This window comes from Cervus elaphus, chromosome 31 (assembly GCF_910594005.1).
Source record: "Cervus elaphus chromosome 31, mCerEla1.1, whole genome shotgun sequence".
Taxonomy (NCBI): Eukaryota; Metazoa; Chordata; class Mammalia; order Artiodactyla; family Cervidae; genus Cervus; species Cervus elaphus.
The window spans coordinates 19,701,614-19,727,119 of record NC_057845.1 but is presented as its reverse complement, the minus strand read 5'-3'; the positions used below and the strand labels follow the sequence as shown (position 1 = coordinate 19,727,119).

At 38.9% G+C, this 25,506-nt stretch overlaps 1 protein-coding gene across 1 annotated transcript; it reads left to right on the top strand.

Annotated features, from left to right (window-relative positions):
* Positions 1 to 2,287: 2,287 nt before the first annotated feature.
* Positions 2,288 to 25,410, top strand: CHODL (chondrolectin). The gene is made up of 6 exons (XM_043893082.1): positions 2,288 to 2,470; positions 12,905 to 13,214; positions 13,359 to 13,516; positions 18,615 to 18,701; positions 20,761 to 20,863; positions 24,016 to 25,410. Exons 1-6 carry the CDS (start codon positions 2,392 to 2,394, stop codon positions 24,098 to 24,100), a joined length of 822 nt encoding a protein of 273 aa, XP_043749017.1. The 5' UTR covers positions 2,288 to 2,391; the 3' UTR covers positions 24,101 to 25,410.
* The last annotated feature ends 96 nt before the right edge of the window (positions 25,411 to 25,506 follow it).

The window sequence follows — 25,506 nt, the reverse complement described above, 5'->3', positions numbered from 1 at the left end:
GTTGAAATTCTACCTCTCAATATGATAGTATTAGGAGATTGGGCCTTTGGGCAGGAATTAGGTCATGAGAGTAGAAGTCTCATGAAAGCAACTAGTGCCCTTATTAAAGATACCCCCAATGCTCTTTAGGTTTCTTTCCTTCACGTGAGGACCTAACCAGAAGTCCACAATCTGAAACCCAAAAAAGTTGCCCTCTCTAGAACCCCTAGAGCAACTTTCTGACATAGCCACACCCAAGGATACTCTTTGACGTGGCTTACAGACTGAACTATATATTCCTTCATGGCTTTGAGGACTTACGTTTTCCATTTTCCAATCAAAATCCTAGCAACAACTCTTTCTTTTGGATCTGTAGCTAGTGGTGAAAATCCATATTCTTTACATGATTTGTTAATTGCCCTGACCCTAGAATAAACTAGTATTTCTAATGGTTCCATAAGGAAAATAAAATACTAGATATTGTAATCAGTTTGGGATTCTACTTGAGTAGGGTGGACTTCATATTCCATAAGATCCTTCCAAGTGTTAAAATATCTTATTCTGTAAGATCTATCTTTACTGTAGAATAACTTTCTCCGTAAGAAAACAGTCCAACAAGTGTTGAGTGTACTCATGGCTTATGAAAACAAAAGACAAGGAGGTGTTTTAAAAGCCAAAGAATTTTAAAATAACTAAAAACAGAGGATTTTATTTAACAAATTCTCATGCACTTAAAGCAACATAATGGCAAAATATCAGTCCTACTGAAGCCCACTATGAGACCACCCTCAGGGTTCCTATAATGGACCAGATATAGATGAAACTCTCATGAGCTTCTTTTCAGTACTCCAGGAAAATTTAGCATCCTTGAGTGGACTGTTACATTAAAGACCAAATCAGGTTATGGAAAAGTTCGTTTGCAGCTTGTAGTATGGTTGACTTCTTTTGTTAACCATACCTCACTGATTTGTTCCTGTTCAGTCTCTCAGTTGTGTCTACTCTTTACCACCCCATGGACTACAGCAAGCCAGGCTTCACTGTCCCTTACTGTCTCCCAGAGTTTGCTCAAACTCAGGTCCATTGAGTCAATGATGCCATCCAACCATCTCATCCTCTGCCTTCCCCTTTTCCTCCCACCCTCAATCCTTCCCAGCATCAGGGTCTTTTTCCAATGAGTCAGTTCTTCCCATTAGGTGGCCAAAATATTGAAGCTTCAGCATGAGTCCTTCCAATGAATATTCAGGACTGATTTCCTTTAGGATTGACTGGTTTGATCTCTTTGCAGTTCAAGGGACTCTCAAGAGTCTTCTCCAGCAGCATACCTCACTGATAGATGATTGCCAAGAAATACATACCTTATGTCCAGGAAATTCCCAAGTATTCCGAACATTTATTTTGTGTTGATGGTTTTCTCCGGAGCTACAAATAGTGAGATGGAAATCAGCTGGGAAAACTGTGTTTCAAATATTCTCTTCAATTTACTCCTGTGGCAATTTAGTCAAACAACCCTGCTTGGAAGTAATCTCCTTGCAGAACCGAGGTGGGGAAAAACCTGCCAAACAGTATAATTCACCGAATAGGTTTTGGCTCCCACTCCACCAATCCATCTTAAATAGTGGCTAGTGCCCTGCATCTAGCAATACATATGATCAAGCAGTATAGCACAAAAAAAAAAAAAAAAAAAAAAAAAAGAGAGAGAGAGAGAGAGAGAAAGGCCCCACAGCTTGGCATCCCCGTGGACATTAATCTTTGAGAAAATCAAATGGATCCAACTCTTGCCAGAGTTTAATAGCAAAGCTGTCTCATTTTACACAAATGAGTCTGCTAGCGAATGGAAAGAGGAGAGCGCGAGGAGGGGCTGCTGCCTGGACTGTTTTCAAAGTGGCTCCAGTTTTTAGGGGAGGGGCCAAGGATGCTCCGCAGGGCAGGAGAGACGAAGCAGTTAAAAATTATTCCTGGCGAGGGGCTGGAACCTCGGGGACGTGGGTATATAAGACGGCGCCTCCAGCGCAGAGCTGCTGCTGCGTCCGTAGGAGCCACGACCTGGGCGCACGGGCTCAGCCCCTCGCTGGCCAGAGGCCGAGGAGAGGAGCCAAGGGGGCGGCGGGGTCCACACCGGGGCTCCTGCTGCTTTTCTGGGACGGACACGGGACCCCCTAACTTCGGGGGCCTCTCTGGAGACGCGCCCTCGCAGGGTCGTGCGCTCCAAACCCGGCTCACTCGCGCGCGGCACCAGCGCGCCCGGCGCCAGGTCCGGCCGGAGGCGATGCTCGCAGGGGGCCGGGCAGCCGGGCTCGGGCGGCGGGCGTAGGGCCTCCAGCCGGGAGGCAGGGGGGTTGCGGGGTTAGAGCCCCGGCCGCCAGGCGGGCAGAGGCCACCTTCGCTCCGCGCCACACCTGCCGCCGCGCCGCGATGAGCCGCGTGGTATCGCTGCTGCTGGGCGCCGCGCTGCTCTGCTTCCACGGAGCCTTCTGCCGCCGGGTGGTCAGCGGTGAGTCCGGGGCCGCCCGCCGGGCGCTCAAGCCGAGAGGGGACCGCGGGGCGCGCGGGCGAGGGCCGGCGTGTCCCGGGGTGGAGGCTCTCCCAGGGGTTGGAAACCCGTGCGGGGTAGGTAGGGGGCCGGAGGAGGCAGGGGGAAATGGACTGTATGCTGCTTTCTCCCCATCCCTCCCTAAACACCCAGAAAAGTTTACCTTCTTTTGGAAGTGCCTGGTTTAGTAGCTGCGAAGCGAGCTCTGCGCTTTCCAGGACTTTCGACTTTCTTTATAAGAGAGTTGGCCGCAGGGCTGGTACCTGTAGAAGGGGTGGGGTACCGCGGAGGCAGACGGAGCCCAGAGACAGAAGAGCCGCTGCAGAAATGCCACCCCCTGTTGGCCTGGCTCGACTCCAGTCCCGCCCGGCCGCCCGGGGTTCACGCAGAGGATTTCTGAGACCAGACCTATTCGCGGTGGGTGGCTCACCGACCCCGGGGTGCTCAGCCTTTGTTCTCAGGAGAGCTGACAAAGACCAGGCCCCTGGTCGTCGTGGGAGATCTTTCCTTTGCACACCTTGTTGCAAGTTGGGGACTTCTCAGAACACGAAATCGGCTCGAGTTGGGTAGAGGTGTGCATGATCATCAGTGCAGGTCTGCGCACACAGTAGGTGCCCAATTAGGTCGGTCGAGTCTATGCCCAGGAAACGGATTAGAACTGGCAAGCTTCCCGGCCTTTGCTTTGATTTTTTTTTTTTTTTCTTCGACGACTTTTACTGTCCTGTTGTTGAGCAATTCATACCACATTCACTCTCCCTTACTTTTGGAGAAGGTCTCTTAAGAAAAAAAAAAAAAGGCAAAGATTCTTGAAAGCCTAGGATGAATGAATGGGGCCTTACAGGAAAATTGAGCATAGCTACCCTTATTGAAATTTCTTGTGATGCTAATTATAGTGTTGCAAAGGATATTTGTTAGAGGTATGTGGGTTGTGTTTTAAGTGTGTATTTTTTTTTTTTAATGTAGAAAGCACAAATTCCTTTTCCCATTCTGTGCGTCTGTATAACAGGTGTCACTAGAGGTAGATGACAGATGACAGAGACTTAATCAGTAGTGAAGCCAGACCTTTAGAAATTGGCCTATTAAGCTTAATTGTTACTGATATTCCCCTCAGCAATGTGATGTTCTGCATCTTCTGAATACAATCCTTCAATGTCTGGGTATCAATCAGTCTCCACTAACTTTTTGGCCCTCTGGAGATATTGGAATTAAATACATTGTGTGAAAGGTCACTTGGAAATACATGTTGCTTACATTTTTTTTTCAGGCTGTTATTATTTAAATATAAATGGAAACATTGCAGAATCAAATAAGGTTACAAAAACCCTGGCTTTGGATTCCTCCTGCCAATGTTAGCTTCAAAGAAAAGTCCAGCATACAAACTCATCTGAATGTGTGAATTAAGCATCTGACTGCCTTTGTCTCTGTCAGAATTATTTGTGCAAATGAGTGAAGAGCAGAGATCAGGCTCTGAGCTTAAGGTGTTTCTTAAACACATCAAAAAACTTCACTGACTTAAATAGTCTCCATTAGGTACATTCTTGTTTCATCCCTTAAAATTTGCAAAGGGAGAAGAAGAATGCATGAAGCAGACCTTGAGAAAACCATTGATGAAAAGTTTATGTTGTGTTCTATTGTTGCATAAATGCTTACAAACCTTTTGCTGTTTTTCCAGTAAGTATTTATAGACATCTTGTAGGTGACATCTGGAAAATTTCTAATTAAGTGAACATGATTTATTTGATTTAACATAAATGATGATGTTTACTTGATAGTAAAATAATTACCTAGTTATGTTTTTCTTATGAATAATTTGTCTTTTGCCATACAAACTCACATTGAAATCTAACCATTATAAATTGATTTGTAATTTTATCCTCTGAAGACTAATTTTTAAAAATGTATGTATCAGCCATAATGGCATGAGAACAGAGCAGTCTAAAGCCTGATATTTCAGAAATATTAGCTCTAATGTCTCCCTGGATGCTGTTAGCTTTGAAAGGTGCATCAACTTTTTCATGCCACTAGGGACCATTTATCAAAATTCTATTTAACTGTCTGTCAACTGAAACAAGCTTTTTAGGGCCATTATTAGGAACATACTTACAATATATGGAATGCATTTTTAAGTTATTGAAGATCATTACAACAATTATAATTTCCATATAATGTGCCCAAGTAACCATTTATCCTAGGGAAAAAAGATACAAACTCATAGCTTTATTCAATAAGATACTTTCCAATACTGTTACATACACCACCTTTTTAAAAGTTGAGAGCATTATTTATAAATGAAGTGAAAGCATTTTAATGAGAATGAGCTTGTGAAACATTATCTTAACCTGCCTCATAAGATTTCATAGCAGCTAGCAGTAATAGAAAAGTGTGTTTATAAAATTCCTGGCTATGCTTGTTTTGATGCATGAATATGCAATAAAAATATATAACCATAAGGATAGTGATCACAGAATATCTAGTGAATTTTTGATTCTAATTTGGGAATTACTTTAAGATCTTAGACCAGTACTGATTTGTGTAGCAATGGTCCCAACCTTTTTGATACCAGAGACTGATTTCGTGGAAGACAGTTTTTCCATGGAACGAGGGGTAGGGGGATGGTTTGGGGTGATTCAAGCCCATTACATTTGTTGTGCACTTTATTTCTATTATTATTACATCAGCTGCACCTCAGACCATCAGGCAGGTTGGGGATCTCTCGTGTAGAGGATATCTCTGGGGGGTGCAATCATTTAAATTTGTGAAGTGACTGGTGGGTAATGACGTCTTCTTTAGGACAAAGGTAAGAAGATTTTACTTTGGGGGTATATGCATACATATGAAAAAGTATACGAAATTCAAGTCTCTAAGATGGGAGAATATATCTGAAGAGCACATGGATATTCTTAAGCATTTAAAGAGTTTTGAAGTAATGTGTGTGTGTGTTTACTTTCTCTTTTTAAGTGCACCCAGCTGTGATCCATCAACCTGCTTATACCGCAAAGTGCATTAGGTGTGTTTCAGGGTACCTCCACATTTCTGCAGAGCACTTTAATATGTATTCACTTGAAATTACTGAAATTGGCAAACATTTTATTTAGAAGACTGGACGATTTAGAGACTTCCATTTTGATCATCCAAATGCCACAGGATATCGCAAAATCATAGGTGGTGACCAGTAACCCATAGATTAATAGCAAGGGACATACAAGATTTTTTTTTTTTAACTGCAAAAAACTGCTGAGAGTATTCCAGCTTGTGGTACTATTCCATGACATCATCAAAAGCATAAACTGATGACAGTGCAGTTTTCAAAGAGGCAATTACTTTAAGTATCTCTTGGGCAAGAGAGGAATGAATTAATCTTATTAGCAGTCACTTAATAAACTACACATTCATCATAGTCATTAATCCTTACCTGCCGTTTTTCATTATTTTATGGTTTTATTTTCATAATTCTTTTACTGGAAGATGGTAATACCTGTTACATTAACATTAAAAAGGGACAGTATTATATAAAGATGTTCAAAGTAGAAATTCAGCTGATGGTCTCATTAGCAATGTTGACCTTCTCCAACTCTCTGTCTTCTGTCTTAGATGCTTAGCACACAGGTCAGTGATGGACACGATTACCAGGCGAGATTGTTTCTTTCATGTTTTAACATATCACTGATGATAGAACATAGCCTGACAATTTGACTAAAGTTATATCCTTGTTGTTGGGGAGATGTTCAGGTTGGACCTTGCTTGTTTTGTTTGGAAAATAGAAGGTCTGGACTTAAAAATCATTAAGGAGATATGGAAAACCTGAGATAGATGTTGCAATAGGAAACCTATGTCTAAATGTTAACTAAAAGAAATTCTGCGTTCTGCTTAGAGGGAAACTCTCCATGTACAACCCCAAGCATGCGTTAGCCATCCGGTAATCAATCATGAGCCAATGCTAAACATGATAGCATAGGTTATAGTTATTATGTATATATGAATCAGTCCCTTATTCATGAATTTTTTCACCTTAGAAAAATATACCTGAGACCTCCATGGAGGCAGCCTAGAAATTTGGGGATATGTGTGAACTGTGGAGCCAGACTACCTGGTTCCAAACCCTTAACCATTTATGAGCTGTGTGAATTTGGCAAATGGTTTAATTTTTCTGTGTCTCCCTTGCTTCATTGTTAAGATGGGATGAGAGCATGCACACCACCTGTGGGGTTGTTGTTGATGTTGTTCAGTTGCTAAGTGGTGTCCGACTCTCTGTGACCCCATGGACTGCAGCACGCCAGGCTCCTCTGTCCTCCACTATCTCCTGGAGTTTGCTCAGATTCATGTCCATTGCATTGGTGATGCTGGATAACCATCTCATCTTCTGCCATCCCCTTCTCCTTTTGCCTTCAGTCTTTCCCAGCATCCCAGTTGTGGGGTTAAAGGGGTTCAAACACAATAGTGCAGGTCATGTCATGGACACAGGCTTCGCCAAGAAACTGTGAGAAGAGACTCAGCAATTCAGGCCATAGCCGTCACTGAGGCCACCTACAGGAGAGCAGCCTGGATCACCAGGAGAGATCCTCTTTCCTAATTTACCCAAAGGCGTGGGGAAGACCCTTGAGAGTCCCTTGGACTGCAAGGAGATCAAACCAGTCCATCCTAAAGGAAATCAGTCCTGAATATATGTTGTAAGGACTGATGCTGAAGCTGAAGCTCCAATACTTTGGCCACCTGATGCGAAGAACTGACTCATTTGAAAAGACCCTGATGCTAGGAAAGATTGAAGGCGGGAGGAGAAGGGGATGGCAGAGGATGAGATGGTTGGATGGCATCACCGACTCAATGGACATGAGTTTGAGCAAGCTCCAGGAGATAGTGAAGGACAGGGAGGCCTGGTGTGCTGCAATCCGTGGAGTCACAAACAATTGGACAAGACTTAGCAACTGAAAAACAACAATGGATTGTGTAGCTGTGAGGGTTTGCACACTTAGCTATTGATAAATCTCAGGCTATTATCATGATTTCTTTAAATTGCTGAGCTACTCTTACTTTTTAGGTAAGAAAACTGAGGCCAGGAAAGTTTTAAATAATGTCCCTAATATTTCCACAGTTCAAGTAAAGCTCTTATTGATCGAAGTCAGCTCTTAGTGATTCAATGTTTGAATTCTTCACTCACATGATTACTTGGTTTACATTTATTATTTAGATCTTATTTTAAATACTGGGTTAATGAAATAAATTTCATCCCTTTCTCAGAAGACTTGTGGTGTTTCCAAGGTGGAGAGTTCGAATTTGCAGATGCCACCGTTATTTAACCAATGGCCAAGACTGTTTTGGCTATTTGTCAGTATAGGAAGATGGATTCCAGCATGATCTTAATAGTGCACTATGCAATTAATTACGTTACAAAATCTGTTGCAAAAGTAAAGTTTATTATAGTGAAACATTTTTATAATAAAATTTCTTAAAATGTTGGTGCAATATTGAACAGTAAAAGCAGAACAAATAATCGATAGCTTTCCTTTTTAGTTTCAAAGTTTGGGCATTGTGATCAGAATGTCACATTGTATGTTATAGTTTCAGTATATTTATCCCTTTGATTTTGAGTAGAGTAAAAAAGAACCATGAAAAGCAAATTGGTTTATGGTATTCTAGTGAAATGTCCAAAGTCCAGTTAGTCTGACTTGGGGAAGATTTATCATGTAGGTTCTCTTTTGTACAACTTGTTTTTCTTTGCAACTAAAGGTAGATCATAATTGAACAACTGGAATTCATAGTATGTCTTACATGTTTTTATTGAAAAATATGATAAAATTCAATACTTATTTAATGTTGATAATATATGATTATAGTGTGAGGTATAAGAAAATAATGTTACTGCTTTCATAACTGAGGACTCAACTTTCAGAAATTTAATAAATATAAGCAAAACCCAGCCAAATCGTAGGCTTCTCAGGTAACTCTAATGGTAAAGAACCCACCAGTCAATGCAGAAGATGTAAGAGACATGGCTTTTGATCCGAGTGGGAAAGATCCCCCAGAGGAGAGCATGGCAACCCACTCCAGTATTCTTGTCCATGGAGAATCCCATGGACAGAGGAACCTGGCAGGCTGCGGTCCATAGGGTCACACAGAGTCAGACACGACTGAAGTGACTTAACACACACACCCGCAAACCCAATCATAGATCCTTTCTATCCAGGAAGAAAAAATTCTTGCCATGACTTACGAGTTGGTCCCGCTTTTACATTGTTACTAAAAACATTTAAGACTCTGCCAGTATTTAGCTCTACAGGAATTTTTATGATTAAGAAAAAAGACAGAATTATCTATTTGTGGAAATAGTAGAATCTTAGCTATGATAATGACAGGAATGATTATTTTAGCAGTCAATACTAAAAATTATCACTGAATTAAAGTGCATGTATATCTATGTAGTTGTATATGAGTATGTGTGTGTGTACATGCATGCATGTATGAATGTATGCATGAAACCAGGAGTTGTTGACTCCTAGGTAAAAAGTCTTTATCTTTTGTAAATAAGCCAACAATAAAAGAAGATTTCCCACCACAGATGTTAGGTAACTTTTAGCAAATTGTCATCAAGCTAGCCTTAGTGTAATAAAAACTGCTAGGTGGTTATCTGATTATTTTACAGGTGGGAGAATAGTAGGTGGAAGATTAGATGTAGTAGATGGAGTTAGATGTAGTAGGTGGAAGACTAGCTTCCCCTTGTTCAAAAAAGTCAATGAAGGATTTATTCTGGATATTTAAAAACAAGAGAAAAGGAAATTCTCCATGTGATCTCACAGAATGAGGAGGGATGTAGTCGTAATGGCTCCCTAAGAAGATTAGCCTTCAGAGAAGTGGGAAAGTTGCTTCCAGAAGACCGGTATTAATGGAACTTTTCTGGGAATTAGGGCAACATTTGTTTCCCAGCTGTTGAAAGTTCCACTGCTCTTACAGCCAAGTGTGGTCAGCTGAAATGGTGGTGAGCGGTTCAGAAGCTGTTGCTTCTGCTGATTTTGCTGCAACTTGGACCAAATTTGCTGAATAAGGTGGAAATTGATAGTAAAATAGAATTGGATGTGAAGAAATTCAGTGTCAGCTTTAACTGATTTTATATAGAAATACCATAAAAATGTGCAGTATAGCTAATAATTTCCTCAAAACTGCCTTGCTAAAGCTGAACTGCTAGTAACTTCAGTTTTAAAATGTGTGGACACAGCTGATACTCAATTAATACACTTTGCAGTTAACATATATCTGTAATTGGTGATTGGTCATTGTCCTCATCCTCTGAGAGTCCCCCTGATATGCGGCCACCACAGTCTACACCCCACCTTCCAGGATCCTGGACCATTCCATCATCCACTGCCAAAGAAATGGTGCCTGGTGCAGAGAACGCAAAGGCTGGCTATTGTCCAGGCCTCCTACAGTATTAGTTCTCAGCTATTTTAAACATATTCCCTGTCTCTAGATTTTTCCTTTATTATTATTATTTCTGTACAGACTGACATTTATCTACAGGTTGACATTTCTAATGCCTAGTAGTGGTATTAGGAATTTCCACAAGACACTTAAAGCTCTCTTATGCATTTAATTAGAAGTACTATTTTAATTTTATAAATGAAATTTCACCATTTTTCTTGTATCCTCATCATAAATAATAAATCTCTGCATTTATTTTTCAGTATGTCAAAGATAATGAGCATGGACTTTTAGCTTATAAAGTGTGCTAGGCGTTTCCTCTGAACTACTGCTGCTGGGTTTGTTACATAAATAATTTTTAACTCATTAAAATTTCTGGCTAATCTTTTTTTTTTTTTTAATTTGGTTTCTTTCTGTTATCTTGCCAAACAATCTCATTGGACAAGTTAATATTTCAAAAGTGCTGGGATCAAATTGAAGTCTGAGAGTTCTTGGGTGGAAAATTGAACAAGTTGAAAGCTCAAGGGAATGCAGCTCAGATATATTTTGAGATTTAGAAGTATGTAAAAGATGTAGAAATGAAAATAGAGATAGAGCTTGCTTTAAAAATACAAGCCTAAAAAGCACTAGGCTTAATGGCATTGCTAACGTATTGCCAGGGACAACCATTTTGAACATTGACATCATCACAAACCCTAATAATAAATTAGAAATTTAAAAAAAAATTGTATTAGTATCAACCATTGGGACTTCCATGGTCATCTCCCCCAGATTATTTATTGCAGACTGATTTGTCCCTTTGGTGTCTCTTTAATTCCAGTTTCCTGTAGTCACTCATATGAACATGTTATTTTTCATTAACCGTTAGTTGGGGCAGTCTCTTAATTTGTTCTTATTATTCAATGTGTTACTCCTGAGTCCAGATCACAGTTAATGAGACAGAGAGGACACCTGGCTGTCTTGCTTGCATTGCCGGAACTTCTATGTTGTTAGTTGGCTGTTGTCAGCTTGTATCAAGATACTGAATGCCTATCCCTCAAACACTGGTGGGAGGTTAATGGCCTTCCACTGATTTCTTCCCTCCTACCTCTAAGTGTCATCAGAGGCCATTAATTGCTGATTCTGGGGAGAATGGATGTGATACCAACACTGGCTCAGTGTGATGTACTGTAATTAAGAGTATAAAGCTTGAATGCTTTATTTTTAAATATTCTAACACTGGCTAGAAACAGTGTTATAATAGCCCTCTAATACTGACAGATTTTCTTGATCAGCTATAAAATTAAATACACAGTGAATAAAGCCTTCAATCCCAAGAAGAATAAGAATTGTAAGCAGTAAAGCTATGTCTTGATTTCTTGGTATAAAGTAACTCACCTTAATTTTACATAAAACACTAGCTTATTTTCCAAGGGCAAACCTCAAGCTGAAATGAGAGACTGAAAGGGAGGTGGAGACTGTGGACAGCAGGCTGGGGATGAGGAATAATGACAGAGACAGGGCCATGGTAGTCTTTAAAGTTGATAGCAAAGACTTGAGGTGAATCATGGAAGCTAATGAAAAACAAAACAAGTTTTGCAGCATGACCATTGTGGAGACTGTGTGTATGACCTTGGCATACTTACTTGGTGATAAAAAGAGGCAGGTGTAAACAATAGAACAATAGGAATTTTGTTACTAAATCCTGGACGCTATTCCTGTTATTTATATGGCTTTTTTACGATGCAGTGTGATCATTCATATTTGTAGTTCTATCACGAAGTAATTAGGAGTATTCATTCTGATCTATATGTAGAGGTATGTGAAATTCAATTTTGAGAGGCCTTTTAAGTGAAACTTTTGTTGCCTATGTATTTAAGTCTTCACAGTTGTTCTTAGTGATGTCACAGCAATGAAGCTTGATAAAAGGTGATATTTCATTAAGAACTCTTGAGAATTATCTTAAACTTCATTTGTGGTTCAATCTAATATTTTGACATAAATTTATCTTCTCTCTCTATATAGCGACTTTTAAAATCATTCATAGATATCAGCATAGATGGTTGAACTGAGTGTTGTAACTTATAAAAACCTTTAAAATACAAGTGAAAATTTGCATTTTAAATTTCTGTTCCAAATTGTAAGTATCCTAGAGTACTCTAGAAGGTTTACCTGTCACTTCTAATACCACACTATATTAATAAATTGTTTATTATTACCCTTACCTTTATGCTGACTTCTATTAACTTGAATTTTAATATGTTTGCTCTCAGATATATACAAGAAAAACAAATATTTACAGTTTATATTTGCCACTTTATTTAAATTTATTTAAATGTATTCACTTCATGATGCCTTATGTAGAAATTGCTTTTTTACTTTACTTTTTATTTATTCCTTTGTGAATTATGATTCTTATTTCATAATTTTGACCTTTTAGCTTCCTTTACTGTGTATACCTGACCTTTCTTTATCTACTTTCACTTGCTTTAGCTATCAGTTTACAAAAGGTAAGCCAGAAGAATTATGACTTCTCTTTACAAAAATTTTCTTGGTGTATTGCTTCCATGGTGGCTCAGATGTTAAAGAATCTGCCTGCAAGGTGGGAGATCTGGGTTCGATCCCCGGGTCTGGAAGATCCCTTGGTTCAGAAGGGAAAGGCAACCAACTGCAGTATTCTTACCCAGAGAATTCCATGGACAGAGCAGTCTGGTGTGTTGCAGTCCGTGGGGTTGCAAAGATTTGGACACAACTGATCCACTTATACTTTCTTTTTCCCTGTTTTGAAAAGTTTGGGTTACTAGTTTGTTAGGGAATCAATTAGCTTTTGTAGATTGAAGTAGAAATCTAGAATATTTTCTAGACTTTATGCAGTGGTTCAGTGGGAGAAACGTTCTTGGTAGAATCTTTCTGTTTTGATTGGTTCTTTCATTTTAACATGTAGTAAGTAGCATTGTGAAGATAGTTCAGATAATCAGGACATGGATATCTTTTCTTTTTTTTCAGGCCAAAAAGTATGTTTTGCTGATTTCAAGCATCTCTGCTACAAGATGGCCTACTTCCACGAGCTGTCCAGCCGCGTGAGCTTTCAGGAGGCACGGCTGGCTTGTGAGAGCGAAGGGGGAGCCCTTCTGAGCCTGGAGAATGAAGCAGAGCAGAAGTTAATAGAAAGCATGTTGCAGAACCTGACAAAGCCAGGAATAGGAATTTCCGACAGTGATTTCTGGATAGGGCTTTGGAGAAATGGCCAGGGGCAAACATCCGGTGCCTGCCCAGATCTCTACCAGTGGTCGGATGGAAGCAGTTCCCAGTACCGGTGAGCAGGGATCCCGAGGAGGCAGAGGTCTCTGGGGGGACTCAGAGGGCAGAGACTGGGGGGAGATGCCCCTTACCTGTAGAGGATGTCAGAGTAGAACAGGCAAAGTCCCTGAGAAGCATCCCTGGTCCTCTGTCCTTGCAGAAACTGGTACACTGATGAGCCTTCCTGTGGAAGTGAGAAGTGTGTTGTGATGTATCATCAGCCAACGGCCAACCCTGGCCTGGGGGGCCCCTACCTTTACCAGTGGAATGACGACAGGTGCAACATGAAGCACAATTACATCTGCAAGTATGAACCAGGTAGGAAGCATTGTAAGCCAGGAGGAGCAGACTGTATGTGTGTATGGGCTTATATTGTTGCATCTTTAACCTTCGCTACCTGGGCTCTTTTGGTTTTTCTGCCTGAAACACAAAGTTACTTTGCAGTTCGATGACAGAGTATTGAAGCACACTAATCTATAAAGCAAACAACTGCCCAGTGAGTTAAATGGAAGGGAGTATCTAGAAATATCCAGAGAGGTGTCTTTAAGAGACAGTAATTATTTCTAATATTAAGGCCAAATTGTGTTTTTGTAAACAGGTTTTATGAAGAATAAATATCTATTTACAAACATTTAAGCATTTAGTATAATTGTGTAAAGTAGGTGTGTCTTCAAAGCACCTATGAGTTTACACATGTAGTAGCTTTTTTAGAAGATTTTCTGGTCTATTTAAGGGAACCGAGCACCATTCCTCTGGGATATTAACTTATCCTGTAATGGCATGATATTTGGTTTCTATTCCTCAGTGAAAATCAGAATGTCAGAGAACCCTGGTGCAGAAAAGTAGGAGCATGTGCCATAATCTTGCTGTGGTCCTCAGTCTATGGAATATGCCCCCTCACTTTCCTCCTGTTGGAAGTCTCCAACTTTGTTACCCCATACAGCACATGCAGAGGCTGCTCTGACCTGAGCTACGGTAGTGTGGTTTCCTACTGAAATGGTAAAAACTTGCATTACTTTGAATAGGACAGCTGAGCTGAATTGAAATTTGACCAAAAGAGACTAATCAGCACTTTCTAAACTCGTCTTTTTAATGATCCAAGAAAGTCAACTTAGACACTCAGGCTTTGAGGTCTTTGTGCTGTTTTTCTCCTCCCAGTGATTGGAAGTTTCATTTGAACTCTCCCATGGGCTGTCTGCCTGACCTCGAAGCACATGTTCATGGTAGGCAATTATAATCAAGTACTGCTATTTCCATTATTCTCTTGAAATTATACTTCTTCTTTACTCATAAGACTGTAAAGCACAAGGGATTACTTGGATTAGATTTACCCTTCTCTTATATTTATTCTACTCTTGAGTATATTAGCCTTCTTTCTTTATCCCTGGTGAGATTATTCTTTAAACCTCTTGGTGGTTAAATCCATCATTACCCTCTTAGAAGACTTTGCAAAATGAAATCTGTTTTGCACTTAGGTTCTTTGTCTAGATTTTTTTCCTTAGAAGATTATAAAGTTGAAATTCTCTGACATTTTAACTTTGTGACACTAAGTGCTTGAAACTGTTAAATGAAACAAAGTATATTATGGTATGTTCTTAATACAATATTATCTTCTCCTTTCTTTGAACTTTTAGTTGACCCTTGTATACTATTTTACCTTGCATCACACTTACCACTTTATTCAGGACACTATTACCTCTGAATCTTGTTTTGTATTAGGTAGTCTAAGTTTATACTACCTATGGAACAGCATTTTAGACATAAAGTTTATTTTTTTCTTTATCTTCTATATTCTACCTAAATCTTCAAATATGTATAGCTTTTGAGCAAGACTATTTTAGGTACTTATTGTTTTTGAAGCACTTGAACACTTCCATGGTTGGTCTTATTAATATACTTAGAATTTCTGTACTTTATTTTATTTTATTTACCTTATATGTAACTGATGGAGAGGGCATTCCCAGTGGCTCAGCGGTAGAGAAGGGTATGGCAACCCCCTCCAGTATTCTTGCCTGGAGAATCCCGTGGACAGAGGAGCCTGGTGGGCTACAGTCCATGGGGTCGCTAAAGAGTTGGACCTGACTGAGTGACTAACACACACACATATGTAACTGATCTTCTTTCCTTGAGCCTAGTGTCTTATTTATGAAGGATGTTGGCTTGATTAAATTCCTTGCTTGTATAGTCAGTGTTATTTTGGTGGTGAATGACAACCCACTCCAGTATTCTTGCCTGGAGAATCCCATGGACGGAGGAACCTGGCGGGCTAGAGTCCACGGGGTCGCAGAGAGTTGGACACGACTTCACTTTCGCTTTCACTTTCAGTTAGCTTTTTAGTGGTGTGGGGATTGGAGGAGCAAGTAGTAAAACTAATCTACAAATTGTAACAATATTTTGAACTTTATTCTCCAACTGTACCAGAAGTACTATGTGACTTGAACTTAGTCTCCTCTTTCTGCTCCTGCATGTTATCTAATAGCATGACTTGTTGTTTGGTTGCTAAGTCATGTCCGACTCTTTGTGACCCCATGGACTGCAGCATGCCAGGCTCCCTTGTCCTTCACGATCTCTTTGAGTTTGATCAAACTCATGCCCATTGAGTCAATGATGCCATCCAACCATCTCATCATCTGTCGCCCCCTTCTCCTTTTGCCTACAATCTTTTCCAGCATCAGGGTCTTTTCCAGTGAGTCAGCTCTTTGTATCAGTTGGTTGAAGTATTGGAGCTTCATCTTCAGCATCAGTCCTTCCAATGAATATTCAGGACTGATTTCCTTTAGGATTAACTGATTTGATCTCCTTACAGTCCAAGGAACTCTCAAGAGTCTTCTCCAGCACCACAAGAGCATGACTACTGATATACAAAAGTGGTTAAAAAAAAATTAGCCTAGATATACAGAAACTGAATAATTCACTTCTAAATTTTATCACTTTCTTCTCCAACATTTTTTGTTATTGTCCTGTGAGTTGCATATTTATTCTTTGGGTCTATCACTGTTATCCAGAGACATTATTAAGGGGATGCTTCTGAATCCAATTTTTCAGTTCAGTTCAGTGGCTCAGTTGTGTCCCACTCTTTGCAACCTTATGGACTATAGCACGCCAGGTCTCTCTGTCCATCACCAACTCCTGGAGCTTGCTCAAATTCATGTCCATCGAGTCAGTGAGGTCATCCAACCATCTCATCCTCTGTCATCACCTTCTCCTCCTGCCTTCAATCTTTCCCAGCATCAGGGTCTTTTCCAATGAGTCAATTCTTCGCACCCAGGGGCCAAAGTATTGGAGTTTCAGCTTCAACATCAGTCCTTCCAATGAATATTCAGGACTGATATCCTTTAGTATTGACAGGTTTGATCTCTTTGCAGTCCAGGAGACTCTCAAGAGTCTTCTCCAACACCACAGTTCAAAAGCATCAATTCTTTGGTGCTCAGCTTTCTTTATGTCCAATTTTCACATTCATACATGACTACTGGAAAAACCATAGCTTTGACTAGATGGACCTTTGTTGGCAAATTAATGTCTCTACTTTTTAATATGCTGTCTAGTTTGGTCATAGCTTTTTTTCCAAGGAGCGAGCGTCTTTTAATTTTGTGGCTGCAGTCACCATCTGCAGTGATTTTGGAGCCCCCAAAATAAAGCCTCTCACCATTTCCATTGTTTCCCCATCTATTTGCCACGCAGTGATGGGACTGAATGCCATGATCTTAGTTTTCTGAATGTTGAATCCAATTTTTATATTTATTAAAGTTACATTAAGCACTGTTATTCTTAGACAATAAAAACTGTATGTATGAGATTGTATTTCCAAAATTTTGTCACTTAATCAGCAATTACATTAAAACTTTTGAACTATTTTAAAAATAACCAGTTCTATATTGATAAATTACATAATATCTGTATTATTTGTTTAGCAAATACCAGTTGAGCACCAGAAGCAAGGAGTGCCTAAATTCTGTAGAAGAATGAGTGTAGGGTAGGACTAGAAGAGGCTAGAGGAGGCAAAGACTAGAGGAGGCAAGGTGTCAGGGCAAGATATGTTTAAAAGAGTAATAAATATTATTATAGGATGGTGTATGATTAAGTTTTTAATGAATAGAGACTGTGTGGCCAAATTAGAATAGTAAACATTACAGTGAAGTGATTTAATATTCTGAAACTAATGTAAGATGCTGAATGTGTGTTTTCTTTTCCATTAATTGAGAAAAATAAACAGTTATATTTTTGGAACAAATGAAAACAAATGTACAGGTTATTTCTTAGTAATTCTAGTTAATTTCTCTAAACTATTAATTCAACCACTGCTTGTGCTAAGTCGCTCAATCATGTCTGACTCTTTGCAACCCCATGGACTGTAGCCCATCAGGCTCCTCTGTTCATGGGGATTCTCCAAGCAAGAATACAGGAGTGGGTTCCCATCCCCTCCTCCAGCTCAATTCAGGGATTGAACTCAGGTCTCCTGCATTGCAGGTGGATTCTTTACAATAGTGCCCTAGAAAAAGATATTAGACAGGAGAGTAGTACCAGATCATTATAAGAAAACAATCAGTGTTTTTCAAGTGTGTGGCAATTGAAAAAATCTTGCCTCAGAAAAACCAGGGAAAGAAACAATTTGCCAGCCTTAATTTATGATAATTTTTTAAAAGATGTAGATACTGTTGAGAAGGAAATCTAAGGAGGGCATTGTTTGTAGGGGACAGAAATGTGCTTTAGAACATTTTTATTTGAATCATCAATTCTGGGTACTGTCCACATGCAGTTAACTGCTGTTTTTTGTTGTGAGGGGAAATCTAAATTATACACGATAACAGTATAGAAGACTTCCCTGGTGGCTCAGTGGTAAGGAATCCACCTGCCAGCTCCAGGGTCAGGAAGATCGCCTGGAGAAGGAAATGGCAACCCACTCCAGTATTCTTGCTGGTGAAATCCCATGGACAGAGGAGCCTGGCAGGCTTATAGTCCATGAGGTTGCAAAAGAGTCAGACGTGACTTAACGACTAAACAACAGTTGTGTAGAATCATCTTTGTTGGTTTTCTTCACAGCTAGTGCCTCACTTTCCTGTGCTCACCGATTCTTGCCTATCTTTGCCTACTTTTATATCTCCTTTGTCATTATTACCTGTAATAGGTTATCATCAGCGCAGATGCTCTGAATCATTAAATGCAGTCTGGGGTTACAGGAATTCACCCAGTGGATCCAAGTTGCAAAGAGTTACCAGGCAGATCTTTTATTCAGAGACAATTAAATGCTGCCTTTATTGTTAAATCATTTCATATAAATTTAAATTCAAAATAGAATTAGCTGGAAGTTGTTCAGAAATCAATGTTTATTTTGTTTCGTAATAAGCTTTTCTTTTCATCTACATTTGCATTTGTCTTATTTACCATTATACATGATACCTGTACTTATTATTTACAGAGATTAATCCAACAGCTCCTGTAGAAAAGACGTATTTTACCAACCAACCTGGAGATACTCATCAGAATGTGGTTGTTACCGAGGCAGGTAATTAGTTCATATGTCTTTAACTCACCTATTAAGAGAAGAAAATGTACTTTTTTTTTTTTTGATTGGAGGATAATTGCTTGACAGTGTTGTGTTGGTTCCTGTTGTACAACAATGTGAATCCGCTGAGTGTGTATATATATCCCCTCCCTCCTGAGTTCCCTCCTGAGATCATCGCAGAGCACTGAGCTGAGCTCCCCATGCTCCACAGCAGCTTCTCACGAGCTATGTATCTGACACATGATAGTGAATACATGTCAATATTATTCTCTCAATTCACTTTTGCTTCATGTTGGCCCCAATTTTCTTGTTGCTTGGTGAAAAAGTGCACTAAACAAAGGCCTATGGAAATTTATTTTAGAATGGCATTGGAACAAATGATGCTAAGCTAGTTTTTGTGCGTGGTTTTTTTTTTTTTTTTTGGCTGCACAGTGTGGACTGTGAGATCTTAGTTCCCCAATCAGGGGTGGAGCCCACACCCTCTTCAGTGGAAGCACAGAGTCCTAACCATTGGACCTCCAAGGAAGTCCCCTAAGCTAGTTTTTGAATAGAAATTGTGTTTTCTGTATCTAGTACTAAACTAAGTATCCCATGTTAAAATGTGGATTCGTAAGGATCTTCCCCAGTTTGTAGGTGTTATGATGTCAATCAGCGTGTTCAGTAGCCTGTAAGGAGTAGGGAACTGGTAAATGTTCAGGGATTGACTGGCGAAAGCTGGGATTTAAAAAGTCCAATTTGTAGGCTTTGACTTTTCTGCGGTATGTATGGAGAACCGCCACCCTGGCCAATTTCAGGCTACCAAGTGACATGACCGAATAGCAGATTAGGTAGCAGACACATACAATGAGCTTTCAACCCAGTGCCTACGGCACACCACTGTCTGCAAAAGAGACAAAACCCAATCCCAATGCAAATCTCTTTGTAGTCAAAAACTGCTCTTAGTGTCCGCTAGGGGCCTGTTACAGCTTGGTGCAGTTGGTAAATAATCCACCTCTCAGTGCAGGAGACACAGGAGATGTGGGTTCAGTCCCTGGGATGGGGAGATCCCTGGCAGAGGAAATGGCAACCCACTCCAGTATACTTGCCTGGAAAATTCCATGGAGAGAGGAGCCTGGTGGACTGAAATTCATGGGGTTGCAAAGAGTCAGACATGACTGCGTGACGGAGTATGCACGCATTTAGACTAAGATAATGGCTTTCAATTTGCTATCTCAATACATAGCTTTCTAATTTGCTTTTCTTGTATGGATGTGATATTAAACCTTAGTGCTTTTCACTTTCAGTTGTCTGATTTTAAAACCATTCAGACCATGTAAATCTAATCAAACAGATCAGTAAATAATTATATTAGGAATATTTTCTCTCTTGTGACATTGAAAAATTGTTTAATAAAGTCATTGCAAGCTATATGGGGGTTCTGTGTGGCAGTTTTTTATTTTTCCAAGAATACCTAACATTATCTAGTGTGATGGAACAGGATTAAAAAAAACTGATTCATCTTAGAATTTAATTAAGATCAAATATTTATGCCTCTGGAGTCTTCTGTCTCTAGGTTATGACTCTATCATCAGTTAATATTTACATATTTTGGCTTAATCCCAGAGAGTTATGCATGTCATCACGGCACTGAGCTTATTAGTTAGGATAATTACATATCCAATAAATCAACAGTTACTTTAATCATGATTATTCTTTAATAATCAGTGCTTGTTTTCGAAGTAATAACTGAGAAGGATTAATGAAGTGAGATAGCTAAGGTTATTAATATGTTATGAAAGCCAGTCCCTATCTGAATTGCAAATTTAATAATAGTTTTGGAAATATGGACATTTAACTGGAACATGGCAACCATGCAGCATGATTTTGTTTTTAACTTCTAACCAAACATAAATATGTTACTTCATTAGATTATTCAGTATTTTGGGAAGACCTTACTTGGTATCTGCTTATTGAAAATAATTCTATTTTGCCTTAATTTTTTGGAAAGCTTTTATAGAGCCATAATATCAGAATCCTGCCTCAACTCTCTGTTTACATTAAGACTGTTTTACTTTTGTAGGAATAATTCCCAACCTAATCTATGTTGTTATACCAACCATCCCTTTGCTCTTACTGATCCTGGTTGCTTTTGGAACCTGCTGTTTCCAGATGCTGCATAAAAGGTAAATAAATCATACATGGAGAGACAACTTGAAAAACTTTAAACACGTTTTCAGAACTCTTTAAAAATTATGCTTTTCAGTTGCCTTAAGAAAATTGTGATTCTCATTCTTTCAGTATAAATGCAGTATGTATAATCTAGTAACATATACCTTGATTATAGGATTATGAATGATCTCATTTCATCCTCACAGGCCGTATGAAGTAGGTATCCTTCTGTTTTCTCTTTTCCAATGGGGAAGATGGTTGCTTAAATGGGTCATACAGTTTGCCTTGGGTCTCATGGCTAATGTGTGTGATGGGTCTGAAATGTGAATGTTTATAAGCCCACAACATATGCAACTATACTGTACTGTCTCTTTATATTAAGTACAAGTAGTAATGCTAAACCTTTTAATCTTGACCTCAAGTTCTATGCCAGACTTGATTTTTGTACATGAACTTTGTAGTACCTTTTGCAAAAACATCCTTCTGTTTTATTTCCAAAGGATGTTTTAAGTATAGAAACAAAGGTAAAATGAGTCACTTTCTAGTAGGCATCTTAAAATAAAGTGATATATCTTAACATCAAGATTCTTGAGAGTATTCTTTTATATCTGTTTACTCATACCCTTGAATTACAGGTGAAATTTTTCATAGGTGTCAGTTTGACAGTTAAACTAAAACATTAATATGTGAAATATACGTATGTATCAAAGAAAAGAAGATGTGGGTTTAAATTAGTGCATGCTTGTTAGAATAAACTAGACATTTTTGTCAGTGTTTTAAATAAAAAATGATAGAATGTTTCCAACAGGGAAGGACATGCAGATAAGTAATTTTTTTTAAACTTCATTTTCCTTTTCATGAACCCTAAAGCACTTACTGAGTTAAAAAGCTCCAGAAAAAAAAAAATTAAATAGATATAAACTCTATAAATGGTACATAAAAAATTTTTTTTAAAGAATCCAAGCTGTGATATATTGACTGTTTCAAGAAGCCATTTTTGAATAATGATAAGTAAAGCCTGGCAAATTAACACTGTAATTTGTTTACTCAGTTTATTAAAAAAACATATATAAAAGTATATAAAAAAACATATATAAAAGTATATAAAAAAACATATATATGTATATGTTTTCAATATTTTATGCAGAATGAAAACAATAGTAGATATCTGATTTTTACCCTTAATTCTAAGACTATAGATGAAAAGACAATTTATCACTATGCAAACAATGAAGCAGATATAAATCCCTCCCATTCCCCAGCCAAACTGTAATGAAGAGCTGTAAATAGCTAATCGCTGTGAACAAGGATTTGAGAAAAATTATGTAGATCTTCTCATTTCTAAAAGTAAAATTACCAAAGTGTCAGTGAGTTTTCTCTGAAGTTTGCTTTCCTTCTTCCAAAATAGTGTATTATTGTGGAGACTCTGCTCATTCTCAAGTCTTCCAGGTTTTTATACTTTGAAGTCCTTGGAGTTTTCACATGTTGGAAATTCTCAAGGGTGAGGAAATAATACTCACTCAAACATACTTCTCAGAGTGAGAAAATATACTCACTCAAACATAAGCCATCTCCAGATACCAGAATTAGCTATTAGTGCTTAATTCATTCTCTCTTAGATTGTCTCATTTTCCTTTCTTCCAGGAAAGCAAGCACCATCTTCATCAAAGACTCCAATCCATTGTCATCTGTGTGCCTTGCAAAAGTTTAAATTCCGGTTGGGTACACATGAGGACTTCTGTCATTCCATGTCATGTTCAAAATAAGAAGTCTTGTTTCTTTAACCCATGATAACTCTTAAATCACATAAATACTAATGCTACCCCAGAGCCACATTAATAACTTAACCGCCCTTTTGTTTTAACTATTTGGGAGAATTTTATGTTTTTCATCAACTTTGCTTGGCTTATTTTCTATTCATGTAAGATAACTTCCTAGGTAGAGCTGTGCCGATCTTACTTATTTGGATGCACATCTCCAAAATGTATCATTTAGATACAATCATGTGTTAGCAATAAATTTACAGTTAAATTGAAGTCAATTAAGTAATATTATGAAATTCTATGGCTCAGGCTTGTTCAGAAAGACTCTTTCTTTGAAGGAATTCAGCAGCACAGTGTCTTGTAGACAGAGACTGAATGGGATGGGGTAGGAGGAATGCCTGGGTCGTGGGGTGGAGGCAGATGCTACTGAAGGAAGCGTCTGTAGGAGCAAGGAAGTACAGAAGAAATGAGCAGGGACCACCAGGGTTAGTGATCTAGGCGAGGGCTCATTCCCAGGAAACTGGATCAAAAAGAGCCTTGATCTTGATAAGTATCTCAGAGAGGCTGACTTCTCTTCAACTCAGGAGGAGAGAAACTCAGGAACAGCCACTTTAGCAGGAGTCTTAGAAGTGGCCACTTTATAGAAAAACTTAGAAGACATCCCCTGAAGAAGGGAATGGCTACCCACTCCAGTATTCTTGCCTGGGGAACTCCATGGACAGAGCAGCCTGGTGGGCTGCATTCCATGGGGCTGCCAAGAGTCGGACATGACTGAATGACTAACACTTTCACTTTTCACTTTAGAAGACATCACAGCTTGAGGGACAGGGTGGAGGGCAGGTCAGCCTGAGAGCTAGAGGAACTCTCTCAGGCCTGAATCTGCATTGAACTGCCTTTGTTTCAGAAACTATAGCAAAATTAACCTTTGGGGAATTAAATGACTTAACTATAGGACAGAAAAAAAGTGATGGGTGGAGGGGATAAGACAGTTTTTATATGTAGGACAAAAGCACTGCTTTGATGATTTGACATTAACGTACATCCTATGTTAATGGCAGATTATTCAAAAAGCAAAATTAGAAAAATAACTGATCAAAGAAAATGAAGATTCATTGGTGATTACAATAAACATTTTGAAACTGGGTTAAACATATTTGTAGATGTGTCCGAATTCTAAAATATGAAGGGTCAGAGAGAGATTTTTTTTTTCATTATCTTATATGAACTGCTTACCCTCTTCACATACTGGAATAATCCAGAATTTTTTGTCGGAATGAAAAAAATCTGCTGATGAGAGAAGAAGGATACTTTTATAAGTCTGATGAAGCTCCATTTGGACCAGGACATGCCTAGTGTGATGAGAAGTCTCAGACATTGAGTTTGTTTCTTCTTCTGTTTTTCAGTAAAGGAAGAACCAAAACGAGCCCAAACCAGTCCACACTGTGGATTTCAAAAAGCGCCAGGAAAGAAAGCGGCATGGAAGTCTAGTAACCCATTGACCTGGCTCCAGAAAAGAAAACAGAGTTTTATAATTCTGGATCTGTGTAAGGAATGGCATCAGAACATTAGCTTGGAATGGCTTGAAATCTCAAAGGATGTGCAAGATGAACTGTAAGCTCCCCCTTGAGGCAAATGCTAAAATAATTTTTATATGTTCATTATCTCATTTATAAAATAATGCTGTGCTAATCATGGAGTGAGACATGCTTATTTTGCTAAAGGATGCACCCAAACTTCAAGTCAATGGGATGGATAAGATGCAGATAAAATGGCTGTGAACACATCAGAGCAATGTGTGTGTTGGAAGCCATTATCTTTGTCTCTTTCACCTTTCATAAGTTGTAATCTAGTTAATGTAATGTAAATTGCATTGAAATTTACAGTGTGCAAAATATTTTTCCTTTACATGAGTGTTTGATAGAATGGACTGTACTAGTATTTATTTTTATGATGTCTCATTTTTCAATACATGCTGTTTTGATTAAAGAAATGTATCGCTGTTGTCAACTGAATTCACACACACATACATCGATTACTGTAGGAAAAATTTCATTTTTTAGAAATGGCTCATCTTCTTTTAGTTTCTCTGCTTTGGGTCAGAGGAAGTTTAGGAAATGTCTTCAGAAATAAGAAGTTATTTCATTAACCGTGGTATCTACTCCAATATTTTACTTAGAGGCAAGAATTGTCTAATTTCAATTGTGCAAGACATGTGCCTTACAATTATTTTGAATTTAAAGTTCAACAGATTTTGTAATAACTTTGTTAAATAGCTGTATAAACAATAATATACTCAATCTAGAACAAAAAATGGTGGCATACACAATCAAGATAATGTCTTCACATGTTGCCTATATAACCACAAGTAGCTCTCTGAGGGTTCTGAAATCAGTCCCTCTCTTGCCAGCAAAGCAAAGATGGTTCTGGTGTTGACTCTGGAGGTGCAGAGTCTGATTAAGGTCTTTCCTGGCTCTGTTTAGCCTCTATCAGCATATAAGGGGGTTTAAGAGTTGGGACTAGTTGAGTGGTCACCATGAGTGTGGAGTTAAGCACAGCACGTTGACATTGCCACGAGGAAAGAAACTGAAATCGTGTAAAAATGTGTTTGTAGGCATCAGTGATCATGTGTTCCCTGTCCAGGTTTCGGCTGGGAGAATAAATTGGAGCGGCTCTGTACTATCTTCTAGTTTCTTCAATGCTTGTGGCTCCTTCCTCTCAAGAGAGAGATGTAACTATCTGGTCTTCAAATGTCTCTGTGCTCCTTTTAACCAAATAAAAAAGTTCTTGTTTCTGAAGAATGATCATTGGTGCTGTCTAAATCTCTTACATGAACAAAGTACAGATGTGTTTGCAATAATGCATGGAAACAAATGACTCTTCACGCGTGGTAAGAA